Source organism: Paramisgurnus dabryanus, chromosome 19, assembly GCF_030506205.2.
Source record: "Paramisgurnus dabryanus chromosome 19, PD_genome_1.1, whole genome shotgun sequence".
NCBI classification, from domain to species: domain Eukaryota; kingdom Metazoa; phylum Chordata; class Actinopteri; order Cypriniformes; family Cobitidae; genus Paramisgurnus; species Paramisgurnus dabryanus.
Window position 1 is genome coordinate 6,805,244 of NC_133355.1, and position 27,560 is coordinate 6,832,803.

The window sequence follows — 27,560 nt, forward strand, 5'->3', positions numbered from 1 at the left end:
AGAATGTGTAGGCGGAGCTTTTTTGTGCTTCGTATTGATTGGTTTAGATTCGACCAATGAGAGCGCACCTTGAACCGCCACTAAACACATTTTCAATTTGAAATCCAAACGGCTACGGAACAGTGCTGTATTGGGGTGTGTTGTTTATTTCGTGTATAAAAGGTATGTTGTTTTCCTAAAAAAATTTCTATACATGCGCAAGAAGTATTGTAAGTTAAAACGTTGCTGCATATATTTATAATTTTCTATATTAAAGTACCGCTTATTGGGCGAATGTTGTGTTTTCGTAAAGCTAAGCGACTGACATCAGCTAACGTTGTAAATGCTACGATCTTGTTCGTAACTACTGTTTGTTTTTGACTGTTTATATTTACAGCTATCGATTTATTAAATCAGTGATGCTCAATAAAATGTGTGTTTTTTATATATATAAATCTGCCAGACTAACTAATAGTTTTAACGTTTTGGATTTTTGTTTGTTTTGGGTTTGTCTTCAAGAAGAATTGAGCACGATCTATGAACAAAGAGGTAAGTTAAGACCTTGTATTAACATGTAAACATTTGTTCATAAATTAGAAGTTAAAATTTCAGATTCTTTCAAAATCAATATGCCATTACTGTAACTTACATTTATATTTACAATACATTAAAATATTACATGCATGCATATCACAACAGCAAAGTAAGTAGTAAGCTAATACATAACTCCTATACAAAACTATACAAAGTTACATACTTTACCCTGCACTTCCTTGAAGTGCTTCACAAGTGTTTACAATCTGCTGTTATACATGCAAAACAGCGTGTGCCTTTAAAAGCCAATTACATCCTTCTGTCAAATATATTGCTTATTTTTTTTAGAATACATCATCTCGTCTCCCAGTCATGTCTGGGAAACGTGCCCTCACCTCTAGCTCGGACGGGGAGCAACAGCCTGCGCAGGTCTGTTTTTATTTACTTTATATTATTTCACTTTTTGTTGTTTTGAATATATACTAAATAAACAAACTGCTTCTGCAGAAGAAAATGCGCAAGGTGGACACAGAGCCGCCTCAGAGGTTCAGACCGGCTAGTGTTGTGCCAGCAAGACGTCCTGTGCCTGTCAAAGCTCCTGGTTAGTAATGTTTGCTTATCATCTCATCATAACGGTTTATGGTTATTTGACTAAGATATCAAAGCATGGAGTCTTTATATTGTCTCTCTCTTTCTCTTCAGTAGCCAAACCTCTTCGTCCAACTGGAGCTGCAACAGTGGCTCTTGCCCCATCAAGAGGTATTTAAAAGCCTTCCTTTATATGCAAATATTAATAAATCACGTCTGAGATATAATGTAACTAAATTTATAAACTTAACATGGATATTGTCTCTGCATTAAGGTGAACAAAAGAAACCAATTGCAGCGGTTGCTAAAGGTAACATGCATTTATATTGCATAATTGAATAATCTTAATAACTTAATCAGAATGCAATAGTATAATAATTGTCTGATTTCATAAGATGACTTAATTAGGTTTGTTTACTTGTAGCACCTGCAGGTTCAGCTGCATCACGAAGGCCCGCATGGGACCTGAAGGGTAAAGTCAGTGACATGGAGACCAAGGTCCAAAACTACCAGAGCAAAGTGAAAACTGTAAACCAGGAGAATGAAAATCTAAAAGATTCCATAACAAAAGTCCAAAAGCGTGAAGCTGAAATAAAAGAGGAAAATAACAGCCTCAAAAGGCGCCTCAGGTTGGTGTATTGAGAAACTGAATAAATCCCCTAAACTGGTGGCACGGCATTTATCTAATATGAATCCTTCTGTTGTAGGGACTGTGAAGAAGAGCTGGTAAAGCTGGCTACTGTAAAGGACGACCTGGAGCAGACGTCTAAAGAAAGAGATGAGTTTCAGAAAAAATTCAACAGGCTTACCGAGGAGCACAAGGTTTTGGAAGGGCTCAGGGACCATCTGGAGTCTGAGCTCCGCAATGTGCAGGTAAATGTGCAGGTGTAGCTCAGTGGAAGAGCATTGCATTAGCAGCGCAAAAAGTAACACGCACACTGATTAAAAAGTGTATAATTTGTAATGCACTGTGCATTGCTTTTAATAAAAAAGCAAATAAATAATTGCAAACATGCCTTATACATGACCACTGGGGATGAGATGACCAGAGATGTTCATTTCACAATATGTAAATGGCTAGGTTATATTTAGCACTCAATTTTTATGTGTTTCCTGGAAGTTGTGTATGCTTGAATGGTTAAACGGTAGTCTTCCTTTGTGTTTTTCAGACTCAGCTCTCCATTCAGACCTCCGCATTGGGCCGGTGTCAGGACAGTTTGAAGGAGAGTCAGGAGATGGTCAGGAACCTTGAAGAGACCGTGACCCGTCAACGAGAAGAGCTTCATTTTGGAGAAATGGAGCGAAGGAAACTCCACAACACCATTCAGGAACTGAAAGTAAGCAGTGATGAAGCCATGCATGGTTCAAATTCGATCACAATGACCATTATTTCATTATATTTTTTTCTTTATACAAAGAAAAGTGCATAAGACACTGTATAATATGGGCATTGGTAGAATATTAAAAAAATAAGATGGTAATATTTTGTGTCTAAAATGCCTTAAAGTTTTCATGCATGTGTCCATGTACACATCTGTCTGTTTACATTCTTTCCATTTCTCTATTCTTAGGGTAACATCAGAGTCTTTTGTAGGGTCCGCCCATTGCTGACCGGGAATCAGTCGGATGTTCCACATATCCAGTTGCCGGCGCATGATAACAAGGCTCTTACGCTGGCCAAAATGGAGGAGGTAAATTAATTTCTCACAGTTTCTTGGATTCTAGTTAAAGCATGTTATCAAACTCCACAACTTTCCTTTTCATCTCCAGTCACATACAGGTCGCACAGCCGATACACAGAAAAGCTATAACTTCAGCTTCGATCGTGTGTTTGGGCCACGCACTACTCAAAGTGATGTTTTCGAAGAGATTTCCTTGTTGGTGCAATCTGCTTTGGATGGGTACAACGTTTGCTGCTTCGCTTACGGCCAAACCGGCAGCGGGAAGACCTTTACTATGGAGGGGGGTGATATGGAGGAAAAATGGGGTGTTATTCCTCGTGCCGTCCAGCAGATATTTAAGTGTGCCAAAGCACTCAGTGAGCAAGGATGGAAGGTAATTTCAGCTGCTAAATTGATAACTTAATTTACCATAATAAGTTTAAGTCCAGTCTATGCGTCTTGTTTGTAAAAACTTATATATGTTGTGATTTAGCTTTCCATTACATATCTGGTTTATAAATGGGCTCTTCCTTTGTTTCTATTAGTATACCTTCACTGCCAGCTTTGTGGAGATCTACAACGAGACTCTTCGAGACCTTCTGTATACGGGAAAACCAAATAAGAGACCCGAGCATGAGATCAGAAAGGTCTCCAACAATGAGATCACAGTTACTAACCTGACCTACCAAAAAGTCAACAATGAGGATGAGGTAGTGTTTCAATTATTTATTGTAAAGTCCTGACAATGTGAAGGTGAATTACTGCATGGATCACAAACTGCCATGTTAGGCCGCTCATACAGTCTGCACAATATTTTGATCGTGCTACAATATGTAGGGAATAAAGTGCTTTTCTTATAATTGTTTGTGCATTTTAGGAGGGAATAAGAATATATCAATATAAATAAAGCACCCTTTAATATTTAAGTCACAAGTTCAACTAATACTTTCATTTTGTATTCCACATGTTAACAAAGCTAAGTTTCAGAAATGTCTCTTCATACTTGCCTTTGTTTTTTACTTGCGTGGCTTTATTTCTTTGTGTTTAAGGTACAGAATTTGATCATGTTGGCAAACCAAAACCGTTCGACTGCGCGCACCGGCATGAACGATCATTCCTCTCGGTCTCACTCTGTGTTCCAGCTAGACATAGAGGGAGAAAACACTGATCGAGACACCAAATGCAAATGTATGTACCTTATATTACAACCAAAGTCCCTTTAGGAAAGTCGCGCAACTAGCCAGCCATGTTTTTAATCGAAAAAGTACATTAAAGAGGATCAGTGGTCCTATTAAGAGCAGTCTTCAAAAACAAAAAAACTAATTACATAATTAATGTGAGGAGATTGGATATTTTAAAGGTTAAAGAAATAAAGGTTGAGATTAGAGATTGCTGTAATAATACAAACTGTATAGTAAAAGCGCTTTCTTGGTCTTTGATATAAAGGAACGAATGAAAGCTGAATGGTGCTTATTAAATGTTTGTTTTGATTGTTTGTTTAGCCACACTGTGTCTGGTGGACTTGGCTGGAAGTGAAAGGGTACAGAAGAGTCAGTCACAAGGAGAACGCTTCAAAGAAATGACCGCCATCAACTCTTCTCTCACTAACTTGGGGATTGTGATTGCAGCTTTGGCCAACAAGGTACATTTATGTATAAATAATATGAATCTTAATATTGACGTGTATGAGTAAGTAATACTCTAAGTTAATTCTATAACATTTATACACTTTTTTTTAATAAAATACTACCTAACTGTGTTATTATGATAGTGTTTGAAGCATTATTTTATCTCTTAACCTTTACAGGACAGCTTTGTTCCCTACCGTAACTCAAAGCTCACCTACCTTCTGCAAAACTGCCTTGGCGGAAACAGCAAAACGTAAGCAGAACATGTTTGTTTCATTTAGGATTTTTCTGAGATATAGATGCATAATTTTTGTAATTTAATTGTTTTTATGTCTAGTTTGATGTTTGTCAATATATCACCTGAGGAAGAGAGCTTTGGTGAGAGTCTGAATTCTCTGCGGTTTGCCAGCAAGGTCAGTGTTGAATGATAATGAAAAACATATATTTTTTCAGTTCAGAATTTTAATAAAAATAAACATTCATGTGGTTTATGTGTTGCAGGTGAATGACTGTGTCATTGGAACAGCTTCGGCTAATCGGAAGTAATTTTAGCCATGATTTTTCTAAACTCAACTGTTGTCTTTTTTGTAAATGTTTTTAACTTTTTATCTGATTCTGTCATTTATACATCTTTAACCTCTCTGCTTTGTGAAATATTTTTATATATGTGATGCATTTTAATGTACTGTTTAATTGCCATACCAGTTTTTATCCGTTTTTCAACCATCAAATGCATATTGTAAGAAAGCTTGTAAGTGAACTCAATAAATGTTCCATATTTGGCACTTTTTGGCAAGTGGACAAAGTTTGGAAACTCATTTACTTTTGTGTTCTGCCCATTGTGTTATATTAAAGTTGCTCTGATTCTTCTGATTTATAATTTTTTAATTAAAAGGATAGTTCACCCAAAAATAAATTTTGTCATCATTTACTTACACTCATGTTATTACAAACCTGCATACATTTCTTTGATCTGAGGAACACAAAGAAAGATATTGAGTGTTTGTATCTGAACTGTTCGTGGTTCCCATTTACTTACATAGTAGGAAAAAAGAATACCATTGAAGTAAATGGGGTCCATGAACGGTTTGATTACAAATATTTCTCAAAATATCTTCCTTTGTGTTCATCAGAACAAAGAAAATCATACAGGTTTGTAACAACATGAGTGTAAGTAAATAATTACCAAATTGTCATTTTTGGGTGAACTATCCCTTTAAAGAATAAATAAGCAAACATTTCTCTGATTATGCATAACTAATGCAGTTTTATTTTCAAAGGTAACTGTTGTAAAAAAAATTGCCAATTTTTTTTTTTAATTCCCCTTCATTCACTTTAATTCCTTTCATTTAATTTCAATACATTTTTTGGAATGTACCTTTGAAACAAAAATGTTACATTTTAGAAAATGTTTAATTAGAAATATGAACATCTGCATCAATGACGTTTATCATTTTTCCTTACCTCGTGTGGCATGATGGGCCAAATTAAAGGTCATTGCGAACCAACTTTGGACCGTGGGGTCCTAGTTTGGGCACCTCTACTGTAGAACATTCACATTGATGTTAGGAAATGTTTTGGTTTGAAAATACCAATGATTGTTTCCAAAATTGACCTTGGATAACCATATTATAATTAAGGAATAATTGATGACGGGCCATTGAATTATAAGAAAATAATGCACACCCTTACTTATGGTCTTATTTCAGAAAAGCAACCCTTACATTTTCAAATGAGAATTAAACTAGTGATTATGAATTGTGAGGAAGAAATAATAATTGTATAATTTTTTTTCTTAAAAGTAGACAATAATAACCTCTAATGCAAATATGAAAGATGCAGTTTTCAAAAAGAGACACATTTTTAGTGCTTTTTTAATCTTGGGTCTTGGTGCAGGGTTGCCCAAACTGGGTTCGAAAACCCCTGGTGGTTCGCGGAGGAAATGCAGGGTTTGTGAGTTGATGAAAAATAATTTATAACAATGAAATCATAAAATGTAAAACAAAATATTTTATTTGTTTACACAACTTTACATATCAGACCAATGAGGACCTGCAAAATATATTGTGTAATGTACCAATAAAAGAAAATTACCTGAAGGTACAATAACAAGTAAAACTGACAATAACTACGTAAAATACTACTGATAAAAACTTTCAAATGAATGTAAAAAACATGTTTTTAAAGTCAAACATGCAAATTTGTTATCATTAAAATATTTAACGTTACTTAATTTCAGGGGATACTTCAGGTAAATAATGTGGGTCAAGGGGGTTCGACTGACCGACGAAAAACTTTGAAAAGTTTTGATGTTCAAAGTCATAATTTTTTCCAGCTTTTGGGGTTTTAAAGCGCTTGTTGCTATGGCAACAGTGCTCCAGTGTTTTTAGTCGGCAGAGTCTGGAGCTGTCTGGGATTCTTAAAGGTAAAAGCAGCGGTCCGTCTGCAGACTCAACCCCGCTGTCAGTCCACCATTAAGATCGACACGGTGGGAAAGATTGATTTAACATTATGAAAATCCGTTTGTTGACGTCTGACGGAGATATTTAAACAGGTAAAATCTCTTAATCTATAAACCGAGACTTATTTATAACACAATCCGCGTTTATGTTTCTTAAGGCCACGCGCTGTATGGATTGGTGTCGTAGCAGCTGGCTAATGTAAACACGAACACTTCGCGAATTCCGGATTGAAATATATTATATATAATAATGTGTATTTATATGTTTCGTAGTCATACAAAACAGAAATCCAGTGTGTTTGTTGTTGGCGATTTAAACTTTAATGCAAGTCGTCAAAGCCGCGAGATATTGGTCAAACATCAATGCAACTTTCGCGGCATAATGTAATCTTTGTGCCACTGTGTACATTAAAGACTTGGAGATATAGGTCCTACATTTATAGCAGATGGAGAAAATTGTAATAAGAAAAGTAATAATTTTAAACCTGTAAGTATGTGTCACCAAAAGTCAACAAAGTGACAGTGCAGTGTCAGGTCAGTGGCCCTTGTTCTTTGGACCTAGCCATATAAACGGCTGTGTTTTGAGAGGACTGTTCAGAATAAACTAACAATAACTCCTATATTTATATATATTTTATTTATATGTTATGTTACATATATTATTTCTACTATGCTATATCTGACAGAAACAGTGTATGCTTTATACAATGTTTATGTGATTTATATTACATATTGATGTGTGTAAAGGTTTGAGTATATTTAATATGAGGGCCTCACTAACTTACTAAAATATTAAGCTATATTTTACTGATTCTTACCAAGTCATTATTTGTATTCAGTTAGGAATGCAACAAAAGTTAGCAGATTTTAACATTTAGTAAATACTTAATGTATATGTTAATGTAAGGAAGAATTGAAGACTGGTATTAAATTATTAAAAAATAATGCACACCCAAGGTGGTAATGCCCTGGGTGTGCATTATTTGCGAATAATTCAAAGCACTGGAGTCAATTATTCCGCTTATACCACGGTTACCACAGACATTGGTGGTTATTTTAAGACATTTGACATGTGGTGTTTACAGAAAAATTATGTGAGCGCAAAGCATCCTAAATTGATCCCTGGATGAGGACCTAGTAACATTGCTGGTATCAGTGCTGGACACTGAATGTGTGCAAGAGGCAGAAACAATGTCTCTAAAGCCTGGGATACACCATGTGATACCTTATTACACTGTGCAACATGGATCGTTTAAACTTGGGTACGACAAGCACGTATACTGTACGATGATGACACCTATTGAGTCGGAGGCTTAAGGAGGTCGCACACCAGACGAGAAGTGCCGCGTTGTGTCTAGGACAACGGAGGTTACGTACACATTAAATAGCGCAAACTTAGTCTGATAGCGTCTACTTCTAAATGCAAAATATATGTTAGCAACCAATGTTAATCGCTAAGGATTTGGGACAAATATGATGTTATTTAATGTTAAACTATGTGGGTGGCGCTCTGTGGTGCGACATTGATTTGACCATTGTCCAGAGTCCCATCAGACAGCTGCCGCGTGTGTGCGTACAATCATAGCAAATAATGTGTTCTGTTTTTAGATTCATTCTCGTCCGGTGTGCATCCCCCTTTAGATCAATGTGCGTTGATCATGCCGAATTTCTGACACTGTCAGAAAACTATCGTAGGCTTTCTTTGGGAGCAAGACCAGGAAAACGGCCATCTTTGGACCTCTCTCACTGTACGATATAAGACCACCGATGAAGAGCCACGATCACAGAAATCACCACGATAGGCAAAAATCGTGCAGTGTATCCAGGGCTTTAGTGAGGATGCATGTGTCATCGCAGTGACGGTTATCATGCAACTGTTTGACCGGGAGTTTTAAATGCAGATTAACAATGTTCACGATTGACTTCACGTCTCTTCACAAACATAATCCAGAATATCACTGGCAGTGTGAACGAACCAAAATCAAACGATCCCGGGACAAATCCAGGACTTATTATCTATGTATTTTCCAGAATCTCTTCATGAAAAGGGCTATACTTACACTGATAAAAATGTATAGCTTAATACATTCCATTTGCTTTGGTTGAAGGCTTATGCCAAATATTTAAACAGTGGTGGCGTGACTTCTTTTTTTGAGGGGGCTCGATGCAAAGTTTGTCACAACATGAATGTAGCCCTTCATGTGTGTGGTTCCTTTTTTCAAAATATGTGTTCTGCGCGTCGAGAGATCCTGTGTGCGTCACGTGTCTTGTGAAAATATGTGCCCTCTGCAGACGCGTCTAAAGGGTTTATGATAAAAGAGACGCTCGCGTTTGCCAGATACTCGCATAATCTCATGCGTAATCAAGGTGTACTGTTAAGGGAGTGTCTTGCGTGTATTTTGTGAACATGAGCGTCTCTTTTATCATAAACGGTTTTGACCCGTGTGCAGCAGACACTTATTTTGACAAAAAACGTGATGCACACAGGATCTCTTGACGTGCAAAAAAATAACAATTATTTTGAATAAGCGCCCCTCGGATGAGCAGTCACGAGCGTCACTGTATTTAAATGTAAATGTAACCACGAATGAGAATCCAGTCTACCACAAGTGACACAACATTACATCCTCTTAATTCTTTGGATCAAAATGAACGCTTATCAAAACTCTTTATTACAGGAATGCAGTCGGTCACAGTGGAGGAAGATTATGGTGACTCGGCAGGTTCATCCACTGCTTCAGTGGTGCAGGTCTGCTTCCCCAGCGTGCAGTCTTCAGTCCTTGACAGTTTGAATCGGCAGCGTGAGGAAGGCCATCTCTGTGATCTCTCCATTCATGTGCAGGGTCAAGTGTTTAAAGCCCACAGATGTGTACTGGCTGCATCGTCTCCTTACTTCCATGACCAGGTTTGTCCCTCTCTTTGAAAGATTAGTCCACCCAAAAATGAAAATGCACCAATCATGTGTTCAATCTCATGTGATTACAAAGGAATATTCCACTTTCATGAAAGAAATTCTGGTAATTTACTCACCCCCATGTCATTCAAGATATTTATGTCTCTTCTTTTGTTCAGTCGAGGAGAAAATAAGTTTTTTGAGGAAAACATTCCAGGATTTTTCTCCATATAGTGGACTTTAGTGGACCTTAACGTTTTGCAGTTCAGTGCAGCTTCAAAGAGCTCAAAACTATCCCATGAGGGTCTTATCTTGCAAAATGATTGTCATTTTTTTCCTCGGTTGTGTTCGTTTAGAGAAACTTAAAGCTGCATTGAAATTGTAAACTGTTGAGGTCCACTATATGGAGAAAAATCCTGGAATGTTTTCCTCATAAAACTTCGTTTTTTTAAAACTTCAGGATTTTTTGTTAAAGTGTAGTAATCATTTAAAGCGGTATAACTTTCATTATTTTGTGAAACAGAGATGGAGATAACTTGTGCAGTCCTAAATAATCATCTTGAAATGTTTGTCTTCACACAAGGTGCTGCTGAAGAACATGTCCACCGTCTCCATCCCAGCAGTCATGGATCCCCTTGCTTTTGAGAGTGTCCTGAGTTGTGCTTACACAGGCAAGCTGCGTTTGCTTCGTGAAGACATCGTGAACTACCTCACGGTCGGCAGCGTGCTTCAGATGTGGCACATTGTGGACAAATGCACTGAGCTTCTCAAAGAGGGGAGAGGAGGTTCAAGTGGACCTCAGGGAAGTGACGAAAAGGTGAACGCTGGGCTCAGTGGCACCATCAAGGTTGCCCAGGCGGATGGAGAAGATACGGCTTCTACTCCTCAACCTCCTAGCCGACCATCATTTAGCGAGAGCCAGTCTCCCAGCAGCACCAACTACTTCAGTCCTAGAGAGGGAAACTTCGGAGGGGCGATGGTGACCACCGGCGGAGCAGTAGGAGAAAACGCTGTCCACTCTACTCCCACCTACTGCACTCCCTCCGGTGGAGAGGAAGGTTTTCTGATTGAGGACGATGAGGAAGACGATGAGCTTTTGTTTCAGAGGAAAAGAGAACGGGGAGGTGGGAAGCGGAAGAGTTCAATCTCCGTCTTGGATCAAGAGGTTGGTGTGAGCGACAGTTTTGGAGTTTCTTCATATCAAGATGGAGATGCATCGCCATCACAAAAACGCCCGTCGTATAGTCAGCCAAGCATCATGCCAAGAAAACAGTGGGTGGTGGTGAAGACGGAGCACTCGAGGGATGATGACCTCATCGTGGTGTCAGGAGAGGAAGGAGGTGAGGATGAAGAGGAACGAGAGATGGAGATGATCAGAGAGAGAGACAGGACGTTTAACATATCAAATGTAAGGACTCTATCCGGCCTCCGAGAAGATGCTGAAATGGAGGCACAGGTGAGACACATCTTTTCCCACTTAATAAAAAAAGCATGTTTAACTATTTCTCATTCAATTTTATTTCCCCACAGGTTGACTATTGCCAATCTTCAGAAGACTACCTCAAGTTTGAGAGGGGTTTGATGGACCAGACGTCCTCTCATCCTCCTGAGAATCCCACTCAATGTACCACCAGGTCCGTTTCTGCCTTGCTCGGCCCCGTTCAGTCCACTTCCGCCCGGGCTCAGCTCTTTCCTCTGGATATGCAAGGAAACCAAATTCTTCTGTACAATCAGGCTGCTCTTGAATCTTCATCTCAATTAGGTCTCACAGGAGGAATGTCTGGTGCGTCCTTGAAAGGCAGCCTTGAGCACGGAGCGGTAAATTTACCCAGCCAAGGAGCTTTGAGCGGCGGCATCGAGGGATTGGACAGCGGAGGGGGTGGTGGGTCAGGCAAGGTCTTCATGTGTCACTGCGGGAAAACGTTCACGCACAAAAGCATGCGAGACCGCCACATCAACATGCACTTGGACCTACGGCCCTTCCACTGCCCCGTCTGCTCCAAGAAGTTCAAGATGAAGCATCATCTCACCGAACACATGAAGACGCACACCGGTCTGAAACCCTATGATTGCCACAGCTGTGGGAAGAAGTTCATGTGGCGCGACAGCTTTATGAGGCACCGCTCACACTGTGAGAGACGCGGCGGGGGCACAAGGATGGCGTCTGATGGCTCTGTCATCTCTCCGCCCCATCACTTGAAGCTCTCAAGCGGTGAGCCCAGTCAGAGTCGAAGCGGGGTCTCGGTTTTATCTCCTCAACATTCAATTAGTAGCAGCGGGGGCTCGTGTCTCGGCATGCCGGGGCCTCTATTAGGAATAGGTTCTCAAAGTGGGGTGCACAACCTCGGTTCTGGAGTATTGGGTGGCGGTCGTGTGGAGGAAGTGTGTGAGGGGAATGACGATGAAAGCAGTGTCACATAGACTAAGCTATGCTATGTTTCATTCCAGTACCACTGTTTTTCAAAACTTGTGAACGTCTAAGAAGGGACCACATGCACAATTATCTGATAAACAATCCGATACCTCGACAGTTTTGCGTGAGTGTGCCATACGTGGTGTGTTTGGAAATAATACCCATTACAAAGTGCCCATTGCTGGCTCACCTGTGTGTCTACTTCTTAAAGATGTTCAAGAAGACCAGGCTGCTATGGTGACTCAATCGGTCACTTTTGCATACAAACTGCCTCACTAGCACAGAACGTGTGTTCACTGTTACTCTAAAGTGCCATTCTGTTCTGTACGATTATGTTGTGTACATTACTGTATCTCAGATGTGAAGTTTTAATGTACTTTCACATAGTATATTCCCTCCTGAATGTTAAATGAATAGTTCACCAAAAAATGAAAATTCTGTTATCATTAACTATCCACAAGATGAATTTCTTTGTTCAGCTGAACACAAAGGAAGATTTTTGTAAGCAGGAACACCCTACACTTCCATAGTAGAACCAAACAAATACTATGGAAGTCAATGGTGCCCAAAAACATTTCTCAAAATATCTATATACAGGTGTTTTATAACTTGAGGGTGAGCGAACGATGGCAGAATTTTTGTTTTTGGGTGAACTAGCCCTTTAATGTACAGATTTCTTAGATAGATAGCCGACAGAAATAGGAAATCACTACACTTTGTTGTTTTTACTGCTTATAGAACAGGAAAGTTTAGGGGCATGTAGGTGGTTGGATCTAAACGCTAAATTAATAGTTTTACTAGATGTGCCCTTTTACCCATGGTCGTAACCACCATAAACCAGTGCAGGGTTGCAAGATATGGAAGAGAAATATGGTAACTTGCTAGATAATGCGATATTTAATAGACGGTACAAATATGGATTCAATTTGAAAAATTGATTTAATTATTTATTTTGATATAATCACATCAATCTCTCTATCTAGCTCTGCTATCTGAATCAACCTAAAACTTTGGTTGTGTCCAAAATAGCACCATATAGACCCTTTTACTGTTTTTCACACTGATGACGTAGAAACGTAGGCGCACGGATTTTGGCACGAAGTATGGCGAGAATCAGCAGCGTGTCAAGCTACGCGAGCGGATTAAGTAACACAGACGGAAAAGGTTGTTTTAAAAAGTTGACTTTATTAAATGGTATCCGGCTACCGGATCCGGACGCGATCCTGTCAGAATCCTATAAAACTTAAGCCCCTTGTTGGAATTTCGATTAGTGCAACGTAAATGCAACAACCAGACATTTTGATGCTGAGAAACTGTTTTGATAAACTTGCTAACATGTTGAGGAACACCACCACTTCCGTTGCCAAAATGCGTGGGAACGATTTGATCACGTGGGCTGTAAAAGGGTTTGTACCCTTAAATAGTGCACTATTTGAAGAGACAGCCATTTTGTAGTGGTGTCCAAAATTATCGAGTGCACTTATTTAATACTATAAAGTAGTCGAATATCTTGTTCACACTGTCAGTCCAAATCCGATTTTGGTGCAAATCCGATTTGACATACTCGCTGTCAATATTGTGTATCACAACTGTTCAGATCCGATCTGACAAAATCCAAGCCGAAGAACAGACATTTAATCTGGAAAGGCAAGTTATTCAACTAAACAATAGCACAAAACAGCAAGCTGAATAGGTGTACGTACATGTTAAAGTAACATAAACAGTTATTTACACGATAAACAATAGGATACAGAACTTACCTGGGAGGCTGAATTGGCTAAATTAACACAACAAGCCAAATCAAGTTCAAAAAGGTCCCGAAGTCATTCCGCATCACTGAATCCATTGAATTACATAAATACAGGAGCAGCATAGAGCGGACGGTAATGGTATCTCTTGATTCATACAAATTAATTCACACCTGACTTCATGTTCCAGGACCCACCAAAATATGAAAAAGTGCGATTTATAGTCCGGAAAATACAGTAGCCTGAAACGGATTAGAAAAAAAACAGATTTCATGTGGTTTTTGGTCGTTCACACGTCCTAAATGTGATTGATTCTGATCAGACATGCACCAAAATCAGATTTGGACTGACAGTGTGAACAAGGTCTCTGTGTGCGAAATCTCTCAGTCGGACTCGTTTTCATTCACTCATTCAAGTGGACTATATTAGCAAACTAATGTAGGGAATAATGAATGAAGGCTAATTCGGACACAGCCTTTGACTACATTGCGATATTACACTTATATCTTGCAGCCATAACTTACATTGTGGGGGCTCTCCAATATTGACCAATATACTATTCAATGTTGTATATTTCAAATGTTGATTCTAAATTATTACATTTAGTCCTGCTTGGACCCTTCGAAAAACACATTGTGGGATAACTAAACAGTAAACATGACTAAAATAAGAACATAAGTTTAAGACCCAAGCACCAAACATCCAACTACTGAACTGTTGGACTTTAGATGTAGCTTACAATAGTGATCGATTACAAGAGTTTGCCTTCCATGAAGGCTATCGAGATTCACAATGTTTGAAAAGTAAATCTATGAAGTATGCAAATGCCAAACGAGTGTGAATGTCTGAGTGAATTATGAAGAGTGTTAAGAGAGATGAAAGTAATTCTGTAGAACTTAAATGATGTTGCTTAGATTTGGATCTGTTCTCCTGATATGACTGCCTCTGTGATTGATGTTTTAGGTGGCATGTGGTGTGGATGCTCAATTAATAGTTCATTTAAATAATCCTGTGAGAACCAGATACCTCAGACTTTAACATATTTACAATATCTTATGATAAAACCTCTGACATATAGAGAATCATATAGCTGTTGCTTATCCACACATTTCAGTTTCTTTTATATTTCAGACTAGTAAGTAAAGTGAGAATAAGGTTTCAAAATAGACTCAAAAATATCCACGGTGAGAATGAAAAGCATGATTCAGTGCTTGCTTATTGAGTAATCTGGTTATACACGTCTGTATTCTGTACTAAAAATACAATTATTTCATTCATTGTGTTGAATCTGATCTACTTTTGGAAATTGAATGACACAATCTACACATTTTGGCAGAAGTAAATAAAGTAACTTAAAATTGTGACTTGTCCCTTTTCTGATTTTAAGTTGGAAGCGCTGCATTTCAAAGATGCATTGTGTAACTTTTCGAAGAATCTCTTGACAGAAATGCAATATAATGCACATATTTATATTATCAGTGGTGTATAAAGACCTTAAATAATGAACTGTATTGTTTTTCTTACCTTAGAATGAGCCGTTTTTATCTACATACACCCTAGGTTCCCTTTAAGTGCAATTTATACCTTTGCATATGACCTATGCCATAGCCTATACGCCGTAAGCTATGCATCAGTTTTTATTAATATGTCTGCGTCGTTGTTCATGTCGACATGCAATTATACATGCAGATCGCTAGTACTACTACTACTAAGTAGGCACTGTTCACACCATATTACAGTATCAAAGCAAAAGCAGAAGATTGTGTTATGGGGATGCATCAGCAGTGACTTTTGTTGCCACCCGAGTTGTTAAATATAGCTCCTTAACTTGTTCCATCATTGTTTTTACGGTCGCAAGCAAAAATGTGTGCGTGGAAATCCAATGCAGATCTTTTTGACCCGAGGATATTTATTATATTGAGTCAGTAGGTTTTGAATGTTGTACATTGTTGTATTTTGGATATCACAACTATTGGCTATCGTACTTGAAGCAATTTTTAGTGGTACTAAACAAACCACAGTACACCGTTCGTTCACACGACCAAACTCATCAACAAATAAATCAAACACTTTACATAAAATCAGAGTTTTTATTGATTTGAACAGGGAACAATTTTCCCATTATCCCTCTTGGCATAACTGAGGTTTGCTATCAAACCCTCCATTAAAGCCATAAATAAAATACAAGATAAACCCTTGGAATAAGAATATTTAGAGGTGAAACTCATTTCCAAATGTACAAAAATACCTCAAAAGAGCCCAAATGAACAATGAAATGGCATTTTCCCTGTATAAAACATGTTGCATTGCAAGTGTAATCAGTTCCCAAAAACATGAAATAAAATTGGTTTTATGTTCACATTGGCAGGCACTATTGGAGCAGGAATAGGAAGATTCCCAGGCTCAATCTGAATCAGAAAGAACAATCACTTCCTCTGGGTCACACTGAGTTGCCTTGTTCACCTGTGAAAAAATAAATAACAGTAGTTTATAAAATACCGAAATAACACCAGACTGAAAATAACACTGGGATAGGTTAGGTTAAAGGAACATTCCAGTTTTTTTTTTTTTTTGAAAATATGCTCATTTTCCATCTCCCCTAGAGTTAAACATTTGATTCTTACCATTTTAAAATCCATTCAGCTGAACTCCGGGTCTGGCCGTACCACTTTTAGCATAGCTTAGCGCAATCCATTGAATTTGATTTGACCATTAGCATCAGGCTAAAAAATAACCAAAGTTTTTCAATATTTTTTCAAATTTAAAACTTGACTTATGTGGTTACATCGTGTACTAAGACAGACAGAAAATTAAAAGCTGTGATTTTCTAGGCAGATATAGCTAGGAACTATACTCTCAAACTTGTAGTGATATTACGCACTGCCCAAAAATAGTCCCCTTGGTTACTTTTAATGGCAGTGGACTATTTTCTGCGTAATATCATTGTGCCTCCTGCAGCCATGTTACAGCAGCAAAGTCCTTGATTATTACGCAAGAATGAGAGTATAGTTCCTAGCTATATCGACCTAGAGAATCACAACTTTTAATTTTCCGTCGGTCTTAGTACACGATGTAACTACAGAAGAGTCAAGTTTTAAATAGGAAAAATATCAAAACTCTTTGGTTATTTTTTTAACGCAATGCTAATGGTCTAATCAGATTCAATGGATTATGCTAAGCTATGCTAAAAGTGGTACTGCCAGACCCAGAGATCAGCTGAATGGATTTCAAAACGGTAAAAATCAAATGTTTAACTCTAGGGGAGCTGGAAAATGAGCCTATTTTCAAAAAAGTGGAATATCCCTTTAAGACAAATTTGCATGAATGTGTGATGCACCAAATTTTTAGCAACTGAAAATATTAGGTTTAAATAAGCATTTTCAAACTAAATAAATTTTACCGAACAATTATGTTTTTCAATGACGCAATCAAATAGCAACCAGTGAAGAGTGAGAGGTGCTCACACTTTATAAATGCAGCAAATATGTCAGAAGCATTTGTCTGAGAAAGATGTTTTTTCTGTTATTTTCATCAAAATAGTTTCAGTTGACGAACATTCGGTTCATCCCTAGTTTACATTACACCGTTTTTAACAACAGAAATTAATTTTGGCTGTTCATTTAAACAGCATTTTGGGAGCCTAAAAGCACAAAAGTTTTTGAAAACTATGTTATCATCTCTGTGAAAACTACAACGTGTGGGTTTGTGAAAACAGTGACGTCTTGCGCCTACGTGTTAGGTGTGTTCAGACATTTTGTGACATCACAAACTACTGACCTGGCATATATAAAACAACATTTTTATTCGTTTTTGCAGATTCGTGTGAGTGGGGAACATTTTGACAACGTGTCTGTATGTAAAAAATACAAAGGAAAAAGTCGTTGAACGATGCACCGGTTGGTTGTTGTGATGTTTATCCCGCCCCTCCTCCACTGTGATTGGATGGCCGTGTGAGAACTGACATTGACAAGCTGAGCTTTTCACTCAAAGTTGAATATTTTTCAACTCTCAGTGCTCAGGCGCCGACTTTCAGCGCAGAAAAAAACTTGCACTTCCATGGGAAACAATTGAAAACATACGTTGGCGTCAGGGATGCTATACAATTAATCGCGATCAATCGTTAGCAGAATAAAAGTTTTTGTTTACATCACATTTGTGTGTAAACTGTGTATAATAAATATGTATATATAAATATGAACACATTCATGTATAATTTTAAGAATTTTTTTCATATATTAAGTATTTATATTTCACATATACATGCATGTGTGTACATTTATTTATACAAAGTTATTATACACAGTTCACACACATATATGATGTAAACAAAAACTTTTATTCTGCTAACGATTAATCGCGATTAATCGTTAAGCATCCCTATTTGGCGTAAAAGCTTTGGTGTGCATGCCCCCTAAAACTAGAAGTATAGTTCAGTTTTTACGCATAAACGAGGGTCCGCATACAATGCATACAACGCACCCCATCAACTTTTTAATTTTTATTTGACATGTAAATTATGTAAAACATATCAAACTATGCCTTGCAAAACTGTGCGTTGCATTGTGTGCATACACATAAAAAAAACTAACTATACTCCGGGTTTAAATCTGCTATTTCAGAGCTGTTTAAATAATCCTATTTGCTGCTAAAATAGTTACAACATTCAAGTAGCAGATCCTTAGTTTACTATATTTAAAAAAACTTATTTTCCACAGATGAAAGCACGATGAGAGTCAATGTCTGCATTTTAACACTGCAAGTTAAAACGGTTACACAAACATTCACCTTATTTTTCTTGGGTGGAGGTGTGAGTCTTAAGCTGTTGATCTTGTCCTGAGTTGGAGTTGTCGCCCTGGTTAAATCCACACGTTCAGGGCTGGAGTACACACCCATATCCAGAGGTATATCACAGTAACTGAAAACAACAGCAATACTTTTTGCTTTAAACATTTTTATGTACTTGGTCAACTATGATGGTGATGATTTGTTAGCCATTTCAAAGCAAGTAAATATAAAAATGCTAAATATCATTGCTCGTTTGTTTTGTTTTTTATTTCGAAAGTAGTTTATGTTTAAAGTTATAAAAACAAATTTCTCACTTTAACTTTTATCCTGTTTACCTGCTGCTGTCCCGTGTGTCGTTCCCATTGTAAGCAGCGTCGTTTCTCTCATTTGAAGTGCGTTTCCTCTTCTTGTATTTGCCCATCTCGTCAATAAACACAGGGCTCGGAGGTAGCGGACTGCAATTGGCCGATCTCATGACGACTGGGGAGTCCTGATTGGTGGAAATGGTTTCAGTGCAGTTCCTTGTGCTTTTAGACACAGGTGTAAAGTGATTTGAGGAATCGAGTTCAGTCTTGACAGGTAAAGAGTCCACTGCCTCTGATTGACCAATGGCCTCCGGAGACAGAGTACTTTGTTTAGTGGCTCCGACATCTGTGGTTGTTTCTGTGGTAACCGCCTCACTCATGCTGCTGACCGGAGACTGCCGGTCATCGTCTCCTACCTCACCCTGATCCTCTTCTGTATCCTGGAGAGATGATTTGATTGACAGAGGAGAGCTCTCGTTGATTGGCTGCTCACTGTCACTGTTGTTTACCTGCTCCTCTTCGACATCCTCTTCATCATCATCTGAAACATGTTAGCCGAGAGATTTTTTATTTATTCCATTAATTATATTGTTTAAAACATATTGTCAAAGCCAAAAGCTTTTTAAACAAATGTTAGACAATCAAGCAAGTGACATTTTATCAGATGGAAGACTTGCATGGTACCCAAAAATAAAAATTCTGTCATCACACACAATAAAATAAAACAGGCATGAGAGTAAGTGAATATACGTTTATTCCCATCTTACCTGGACCAACTTGTGCCTGGCTGGCTTGGATCTCTTCTTCGATATCAGGATCAGAAGAACAGTCTTCTTCATCATCATCATCTTCCTCCTCTTCCTCTTTTTTATCCTGCTCCTCGCTCTCTTTTTCTTTGCTGTCACTCTGTTGTCCGTTTAGTGCCTGTAAATGTGAATTATGTAGAGACTGATTTAAAACTGCAAGTAAATTTTGTACAGAAGCAGCGGAATATATTTTCGAAGATTAAACATTATTTGTTTAAGCTGAATGATCTTACAAATTATATATTATTCTCTTAGCGTGATACACAACAATAGTTCAGCATCAAGCAACAATTTTCAGGGTTCCCACACCTTAGTTTACTTGAATTTTTATGATATTATCCTACACTACACAGGGAATAATATGGATTTTTTTCCAATTCAATTGACTTTGACTTACTAATGGATAAATTTTCCCTCAGCATTGCAGATGTTTGGACATTAAATAAATCTGCACTTACCTCTTTTTTCAGCTTGTCTTTCTCTTGCTTCTTCCTCGTCTCCTCTACCTCCACGTCTTCCTGTTTGTTGGCGTATTTACTGATCACTTCTTCCAAGTTGCTGAGTGCCACGTCCCTATTGGAGCGAAGTTTTCGATTCAGGGTTTGGTCAGAAAGTGCAGGGTCTAACGCTGGGGACAAAACAGTGAAATTCAGCTCCTAATTCTCTCCCGAAACATCCATAGAGTGCCATTGAGCTATGACTAAACAATTATTAAGGAATTTTTCAAAATATAACCAATTAAGAGCAAATCAAAGCAAGTTTGTGGTTCTTTGCTTGTAAATGAGTGCAGGAAGCACTGGCACATGCTCAATAGTTACTGTAGCTCAACTGGCAGAGCACTGCAATAACACCACCACCAAAATCACGCTTTGAGTCCCAGGAAACACACAAGTGGTTTTAGATAAGTGTCAGAAAAATGTGTGAAAGGTAATAAATGCAAACTGCAAAGAAAGTTTTCCTGGCTGTCACACATCACGTATGCAACCTTTAATTTATAGTCTGGAGCTCTTAGCAGATCACCCAAGATCTTTTATTATTCAAGCTAAAACTTTACAAATTATCACAAATTAGGTTTTTTCTCTCTGGCTCCGTAAGATAAAAAAAGTTCAGTAACTCAGTGTAATTACTAGGTTTGTAAAAGTCGGTGAGATGGGAGCCGAAGTTGTAGACCATGTCGAGGTGCCGTCTCTCCTGCAGTTTGTTGCCCGTTTCTCTGAACGCTTCCTGAGCCATCTGGGTTATCTGTTTACGGCTGAGCAGGAGATTGTAACGGTCATTGGCGCGTTGCACGACCTTTAGCATATCTGTGTAGTCAGGAGGATTTTGAAGAACTTCAGGGCTGTTAATGTAGCGTTCAATCTGAAGACAAGAGAAAATGATATATGGTAAGACATTTTTTTGTAAATGTTTTGACTGTTCCTTATAAAAGTGTCATTTTTTTGCTAAAAGTGACTTAAAAATCATTAAAACCTTTTTGTTGATCTCTGGGTAGCGTGTGCCACTGTAGACAATCCTCTGTTCGATCACTCGACCCGTCAGTGTGTTGCAACCCTTCAGCTCGCACAGTTTCTCATAGATCTTCATCATCTGAGACCGCAAAGTAAAAATAAGATGAAATCAAGTCCTCATAAAACACAAACAAAGGTCAATAGTCACATCATGTAGTTGCTAAGCATTCAGTGTTTTGATGAGACAATACAATTTTTAAAGCAGCATGTAACCATCAATTAAGAGATAAACTATGGACAGACGGTGTCACCTTGCGTTTGAGTTTGTGCTCTTGAATATAACTGGAGTCTTCTTTCTCCAGATCCTCCAGATTCAACTCTCTTTCCTGAAGGCGTTTGATCTCTTCATTATAAACCTTCAGGAGGTTTTCCAGGTATGCTATCTGTAAGAAGGTGAGAGGAAGGACAAGATTTGCATCTGAAAGTGATGAAGAATTATATCTAGCCATACATAAAGTAGCCACCATTTGCTTAGAATTTGCTAAATTGTCATTTTATCAAGTAGGGCTGGGCGATTTTTCGATTAATCATTTTTTTTACGTGGTCGGTTAAAAATCAATTCTCAAAGAGCAGAATCGATTTTTTTCTTTCATATTTATTTCCGCAAACATTGAATGTAAGATTAACTTTAATCTAATTACTAGTCTTCTTCACTAGATGTTACCCTCTTTTTTGCCTTGCGCAATGTTACCAAGGAGCAAGAGGTGAGTCTGTCATTCATTCATTCAGTGCTTAAAATGGCGGTTTCAGGTGCTTCATCGACGTAGATGCCACCTTCACATAAAAAGTCAGAGGTATGGAAGCATTTTAGGTTTCGTTAGAAACGTTAGACAATGTTAGTGTTGTGGCTTTTAATTTTTTTTTCATTAATTACCCACACTTGTAAACTGCTGTTCACTGTTATTTTTTATTAATATAGTATTTGTATTAAATCTATATTCATTGAGTTGAATCCAGAATCGAGTAAAAAAAAACTACCCGAGAACCGGAATCGAATCAATTTGATAGCTTGTGAATCGAAACCGAATCGATCTGGAACATCTGAATCGATACCCAGCCCTATTATCAAGTAGCTTCTTGAGGTTTCATTTTGGGAAGCGTTTTAAATGATATTTGTGACCCTGGCCTGGACCACAAAATCAGTCATAAGTGTCAATTTTTTTAATTTATATATATATATATATATATATATATATATATATATATATATATATATATATATATATATATATATATATATATATATATATATATATATATATATACACACATCTTAGCAACACATATTACTCATGATAAATAAATGTTTATGGTAGGAAATGTACAAATATCTTCATGTAACATGATCTTTACTTGCACCTATTTCATTGCTAAAAACAACGTTATTGTGTGTATTTGGTATAAAACAATGTGTTTGTGTGGTTTATGGTTCAAAAAACACATTTTCCATATGACATGATATCCATGTCTTCCTCAAACGCATTGATTTTGTACAAAACTTATCGATCTAAAAAAGCGCTGTGTCCCTGATTGGCCAGCTAATCTGTACGTTGTGATTGGCCTGAATACCTCTGACGTCATCTGGAAATGTGACGTTCCTAACCATGTTTGAAAGATTAAAAAGCGTGAGGAATTATGATAATGTCATTCTTGTCCACGTCAACAAGTTCAAGAAGTAATACTGTTGCCTACAAAACGTTTTTTACCTTTTTGCATATCGTCAACATGTACTAATACACACTTACACATCAATGAAAATGTAAAATTGTAAATCGGACCATAGGTGCTCTTTAATATCCTAATGATTTTTGGCATTTAAAAAAAATCTACAATTTTGACCCATACAATGTATTGTTGGCTACTGCTACAAATATACCCGTGACACTTGTGGCTGTTTGTTTGGTCCAGGGTCACATTTAAGATATTCCCATTATGGGTTCCTATCAGCTGCTTTTTCGACATTAACGTGATCCAAGTCCATTTCAATAGTTTAACACTCATTTTTTGTTTAATGAAAGAAATTAATATGTTGGCACAATTACATTAAGTAACGCCGGTTTCACACCGCATGCGTGAGCAGCGCGTAAGCAGCGCGTGTTTTTTTCGGCGCCCATGTTAACAAGTTAAAGCATGTACACCGCACACGTGAGCAGCGCGTGCCTGCGTGGCAGGAGCGTTGCTGAAGCATCAGTGCTGCTATCGTTTCGGCGTCGGCTCTATTTTTGCTGCGCTGCTCACGCTCAATTAAAGTGACAGGGCATTGTTTATAGTTTAAATGGTCGTGGATTGACGCGAAAAAGGGTAATTTTACAATATAATCACAAATGTGAAGCTAGTGTGTTTGAAACAGTCATGACTTTGAGCAATTTAAAAGAAAGCAATGAAATATTAACACACTGTTGCCAGAAGACTGTGTTCATTCACTTTCTGCCCAGCAAATGAGTCCTCATCTATCTTAATAATCTTCAGAGAAATAGATTCATCTATAAATTTAAATCTTATGCTTAAACTGTTGAAGGGAAACACGATCGACTGCTATATGCTGTCAATCACTGAGTGAATTCTTTATTTTATCGTAAAACTTCAGAGAAACAGATTTTATAATGTGCCATGGGCTTTTTATGTCTATAATTGTGTATTGTGTCTATATCTGTCATTACATGGACCAGAACAGCACGAAAACAATGTGGATTAAACAAATCACAGTTATATAAATTACACTGACCTTCAAAAAGCGTCTTAAAGAGGTTTTGCTCATAAATGCATGTAAAATAAAGTAATGTGAACTTGAGATTTTTATACTGTTATTTAAACTGCACAGTATGCGCTGCAAATGCAGCCGGTGTGAAAGCACAATGGCCATGCGCAGCAAACGCTCTCCTCACGCGCTGCTCACGCTACGCATACGCGTTGCTCACGCATGCGGTGTGAAACAGGCGTTAAAGTTGTGGTTCTCAACTCCAGTCCTCGCCCCCCCCCCTCCCAGAATGTTTTAGATATCTCCTGATATGAAACACCTGATTCCACTCATCAGACTCCTTCCAGAACGTTTGAAACATTTCCTTAATTAAAACACTAACAAGTTGATGAACTGAATCAGGTGTTTTATGGAGAAATCTAAAATGTTCTGGGAGGGGGGGCCTGAGGACTGGAGTTGAGAACCACTGTCTTAAACATACACCTTCAGATTGAAAGATTTTAGTAAAGTGTTCCTAATGCTACATACACACCAAACACAGGGCATCGCGTTACTCGCTCTAAATTACTCACGGGATTTATCATGTCTTGTGAATTGAGTGGAATTTTTTCAACCTGGGAAAAGACGCGTTTGAGGCGAATAGCGGGTTTCAAGACAAATGTGACGCCCATATCGCTTCATTCGCATCGCCCATTCGAGGATGTGTCTGATCACGTCTTTGCATTGACTTTGTATGTAATCTACTCGGGCAAATCGTTGAACTCGCGTCTGGTGTGAACCCACGGTAACATTTCGAAAAGTTGTGTATATCAAATACTTGAACTGAATTTCATCTGAACAATTATCCTTATCACCAATAAAGTAAAAATGAAATATCAAAGAGACTTTAAATAATACATGAGATCAAAACACACACAAAAAGTTGAGATCTGTTAAATGCTCCATCAGCTCTTCCTCTAGTGTAACCTGCAAGAGTCACTTGTAAAAATAAAAAGAAAGATGAACAGCATCTAATACCTGTCTCCTTGAAGCCCTTTTAGTTTTCTTTTCTTCCTCCGGTTTCTCCTCTTCTCCTTTACCCTGTTCCTCCTGTTTTACATCTCCATTGCTCTTCTCCTCTGTTTTCCCCTCAGAAGGAAGGGGCTGTACAGACGTCCGTTTCTTAGCTGTGTGCTGTTTAAGAACTGTGCAGAGTTCATTAATGTAGACAAAAGTTTTGCCTGCGTTCGCCTGCGCGCGTGTGAGGCAGCGGCCCAAAGTGTTACGAAACTCCACCGATGACAGGAAGGTCGGCAAGGCCTTGGAGTATCTGGACTGCAGGTAGGTCATGACCTCCGGATGATCCTCCGCATGTTTGGCACAATGTTCCACAAACTGGATTAGGGTTGAGTTTAGCCAGGACCAATCAGTGAAGGGATTGAATTAGGTGGATTTGAAGTGGGAAAAAAACGAGTAATGCAAAACATAAAAACAAAATCACGTTAATACAAGTGTTATAAACAAAACTGGACCAGATAAAATGCAAAAACAGTATTTATTTCCCGAGATGAAACTTGGATGCCCTAGCTAAAAAAGTCATGGGTTTAATTCCCAGGGAATGCATGTACTGATGAGATTTATGTTGAATGTATTGTAAGTTGCTTTGAAATATAGCATCTGTCAAATAAATTAAAAGTAAAACATAACAAACATACGTCTGCAAACAGTTTTTCATTTTCCACTTGTAGGACTCGAGTGTCTTTCTTCGCGGTGGCAAATGGAGACTGTGTGATGTGTGTTGGCTGTGGCTGCGGTTTCTTCAGCTGCGTTCCTCGCTGGCAGTTTGGAGCTTGAGAATATGACGTAGATGGAGAGGAGGAAGCTTCTTCATCATCGTCATCCAGGATCACGATGCTGTCCATCACTGCTCCGGCCATCCGGAAGGAAGCTGGATGAATTTGCTAGGGAGTAACGAATGAGGATGTGTCAGATCAGCATTTCAACTACACCAATACCTGTGAACACAAGAGGATGCTTGTGATTTCACCCAGTATGCAATGTAGATAGATATGTTTGATCATAAGCAAAGAGGCCAGATACATTTATTAAAGTGCTATGGCAATTGATGAAGCAGTCTGTGACATTAACATATTTTTAATATTGTTATGGTAAAGTTAAAACTAAAATTAAAAGTAAAAGCATGAGGACATTTAGTGCTGTTTTTGTTCCACTTTATTTACATACTTTTAACATGGATTCGTCGAAGACAGTCAAAATCCAACTTAGAATTGTCCTTCTGTACCTAAAAAACAACATATTCATCTTAATATTTCTGTGTGCATGAGAAAACAGTTGCCATAATTCAAGGACTTTTTTATAGACCACCCATATATAGTAAACACATTTATTTGATTTAAGAAGGCAGAACTATATATCAAAGAGAAAAAAACTGTAAGGGGGTGACTAACAAATAACAGATATTTATTAACAGATATTATCATGTTTTTAACCAGGTTAAATTTCATTTTAAAAGTCCTCTGTTGTGATAAATAAATGTAAAAAATACAACAATTTCACGTAGTCTCTTAACTAATAAGGTCTTAAACATGAAAAAAAATTACCTCTAAGAACATTTAATGAACTATTACTTTATAATAATAACAAACATTTATAACATAACTATGACATTTAGGCGGCAACCGTGTTTACCAGGGGCCCGAGTGTTTTTTCCTTAGCAACGAGATTTAACTTTATGGACAAACGAGACAATGAGATCTTGATAGCACAATAATATTTATATTATATATGAATATTATTAATTTGGCGAGACTGCCTGTTTATCTGGAAACTGTGACTTTGTAATGCGGTCGTGTATATCTGATCTTCAGTTTCTCTTCCAAATGCCTTAAACAGCATTTACGTGTTTTATAATTTAATGTTCAATTTCTTACAACATTCACAAACACTGTTCATAAAAGCTAGTTGTTCATCAATTTGTATTCAGACAAAAAGAAAACAACTTACGCGCTTGGATCCTGAAGCTCGGCGCTGGTTTTGTGTACAACTCAACATGAGACGCGCTGATTTGCTGGCGGGCAGTAATCTCGTCGCTCATTGGCTGAACTCCTCACGCTTCTTCTGCGGTTTGTTTTCCACGCATTTTATTTGGAAGCTTATCAGCGCCGCTTAGTGATCAGGAGACCTCAACTCCATATAACAATTTTTTTTGATGTTCAGGCTTTTGATAACTGCTAACTAAGGAATTAACTGCTTTTCCCTTAGTCCTCTTTGTGTTTTGTTTCTGCAAAAACAAAACGTAAAACATATATGGTGTGACCGTATTCTGTCTTCCGAAAGAACTATTTTAAGTATCCTCAACAGGTGCCACTTATCTTACTACTGCATGATGGTAAGATCTCTGAACAACTGAGTTAAAGAAATAGTTTACCCCAAAAAGAAATTTAGCCCATATTTTAATCATCCTTAAGCCATCCTAGATGACTCTCTTCTTTCAGCCAAACACAGTGGGTTTTACATTAAATAATATCCTGGCTCTTCAGCTTTATAATGGCAT

General features: G+C 37.9%; 3 protein-coding genes across 5 annotated transcripts; 2 read left to right on the forward strand and 1 right to left on the reverse strand.

The window, feature by feature from the left end:
* Positions 1 to 42: 42 nt before the first annotated feature.
* Positions 43 to 5,212, forward strand: kifc1 (kinesin family member C1). 2 transcript variants are annotated; one of them, XM_065286664.2, is made up of 17 exons: positions 43 to 162; positions 499 to 528; positions 862 to 942; positions 1,021 to 1,114; positions 1,216 to 1,272; positions 1,376 to 1,411; positions 1,526 to 1,730; positions 1,809 to 1,974; positions 2,271 to 2,438; positions 2,673 to 2,792; positions 2,872 to 3,156; positions 3,308 to 3,472; positions 3,812 to 3,950; positions 4,265 to 4,404; positions 4,570 to 4,643; positions 4,728 to 4,803; positions 4,892 to 5,212. In XM_065286664.2, the coding sequence occupies exons 2-17, from the start codon at positions 517 to 519 to the stop codon at positions 4,934 to 4,936; spliced, it is 1,863 nt and encodes a 620-aa protein (XP_065142736.1). In that variant the 5' UTR covers positions 43 to 162; positions 499 to 516; the 3' UTR covers positions 4,937 to 5,212. The 2 variants fall into 2 exon arrangements, with proteins under 2 accessions (XP_065142736.1, XP_065142742.1); XM_065286670.2 differs by having other exon boundaries at positions 502 to 528.
* A 1,595-nt stretch (positions 5,213 to 6,807) lies between these two features.
* On the forward strand, positions 6,808 to 15,266 carry zbtb22b (zinc finger and BTB domain containing 22b). The gene is made up of 4 exons (XM_065286714.1): positions 6,808 to 6,944; positions 9,530 to 9,756; positions 10,328 to 11,200; positions 11,275 to 15,266. Exons 2-4 carry the CDS (start codon positions 9,532 to 9,534, stop codon positions 12,163 to 12,165), a joined length of 1,989 nt encoding a protein of 662 aa, XP_065142786.1. The 5' UTR covers positions 6,808 to 6,944; positions 9,530 to 9,531; the 3' UTR covers positions 12,166 to 15,266.
* A 715-nt stretch (positions 15,267 to 15,981) lies between these two features.
* Positions 15,982 to 27,046, reverse strand: daxx (death-domain associated protein). 2 transcript variants are annotated; one of them, XM_065286704.1, is made up of 12 exons: positions 27,011 to 27,046; positions 26,231 to 26,288; positions 25,702 to 26,001; positions 25,025 to 25,381; positions 21,561 to 21,692; positions 21,272 to 21,388; positions 20,929 to 21,160; positions 20,260 to 20,429; positions 19,763 to 19,919; positions 19,026 to 19,536; positions 18,691 to 18,820; positions 15,982 to 16,368 (listed from the first exon to the last, which is right to left on the reverse strand). In XM_065286704.1, the coding sequence occupies exons 3-12, from the start codon at positions 25,921 to 25,923 to the stop codon at positions 16,309 to 16,311; spliced, it is 2,088 nt and encodes a 695-aa protein (XP_065142776.1). In that variant the 5' UTR covers positions 25,924 to 26,001; positions 26,231 to 26,288; positions 27,011 to 27,046; the 3' UTR covers positions 15,982 to 16,308. The 2 variants fall into 2 exon arrangements, with proteins under 2 accessions (XP_065142776.1, XP_065142769.1); XM_065286697.2 differs by having other exon boundaries at positions 25,702 to 25,947; positions 27,011 to 27,039.
* Positions 27,047 to 27,560: the final 514 nt, after the last annotated feature.

What these genes read in the sequence shown, in the direction of transcription:
- kifc1 (XM_065286664.2), top strand. An exon ending in TCAGTGAGCAAGGATGGAAG is followed by an intron (nt 3,157 to 3,307) that starts GTAATTTCAGCT and finishes TGTTTCTATTAG; the next exon opens with TATACCTTCACTGCCAGCTT. An exon ending in CTTGGCGGAAACAGCAAAAC is followed by an intron (nt 4,644 to 4,727) that starts GTAAGCAGAACA and finishes TTTTATGTCTAG; the next exon opens with TTTGATGTTTGTCAATATAT.
- zbtb22b (XM_065286714.1), top strand. Translation starts at nt 9,532, where the DNA reads ATGCAGTCGGTCACAGTGGAGGAAGATTATGGTGACTCGGCAGGTTCA. An exon ending in CTCCTTACTTCCATGACCAG is followed by an intron (nt 9,757 to 10,327) that starts GTTTGTCCCTCT and finishes TCTTCACACAAG; the next exon opens with GTGCTGCTGAAGAACATGTC. An exon ending in ATGCTGAAATGGAGGCACAG is followed by an intron (nt 11,201 to 11,274) that starts GTGAGACACATC and finishes ATTTCCCCACAG; the next exon opens with GTTGACTATTGCCAATCTTC.
- daxx (XM_065286697.2), bottom strand. An exon ending in AGCACAAACTCAAACGCAAG is followed by an intron (nt 21,389 to 21,560) that starts GTGACACCGTCT and finishes TTGCGGTCTCAG; the next exon opens with ATGATGAAGATCTATGAGAA. An exon ending in CCAGGCACAAGTTGGTCCAG is followed by an intron (nt 19,537 to 19,762) that starts GTAAGATGGGAA and finishes AACATGTTTCAG; the next exon opens with ATGATGATGAAGAGGATGTC.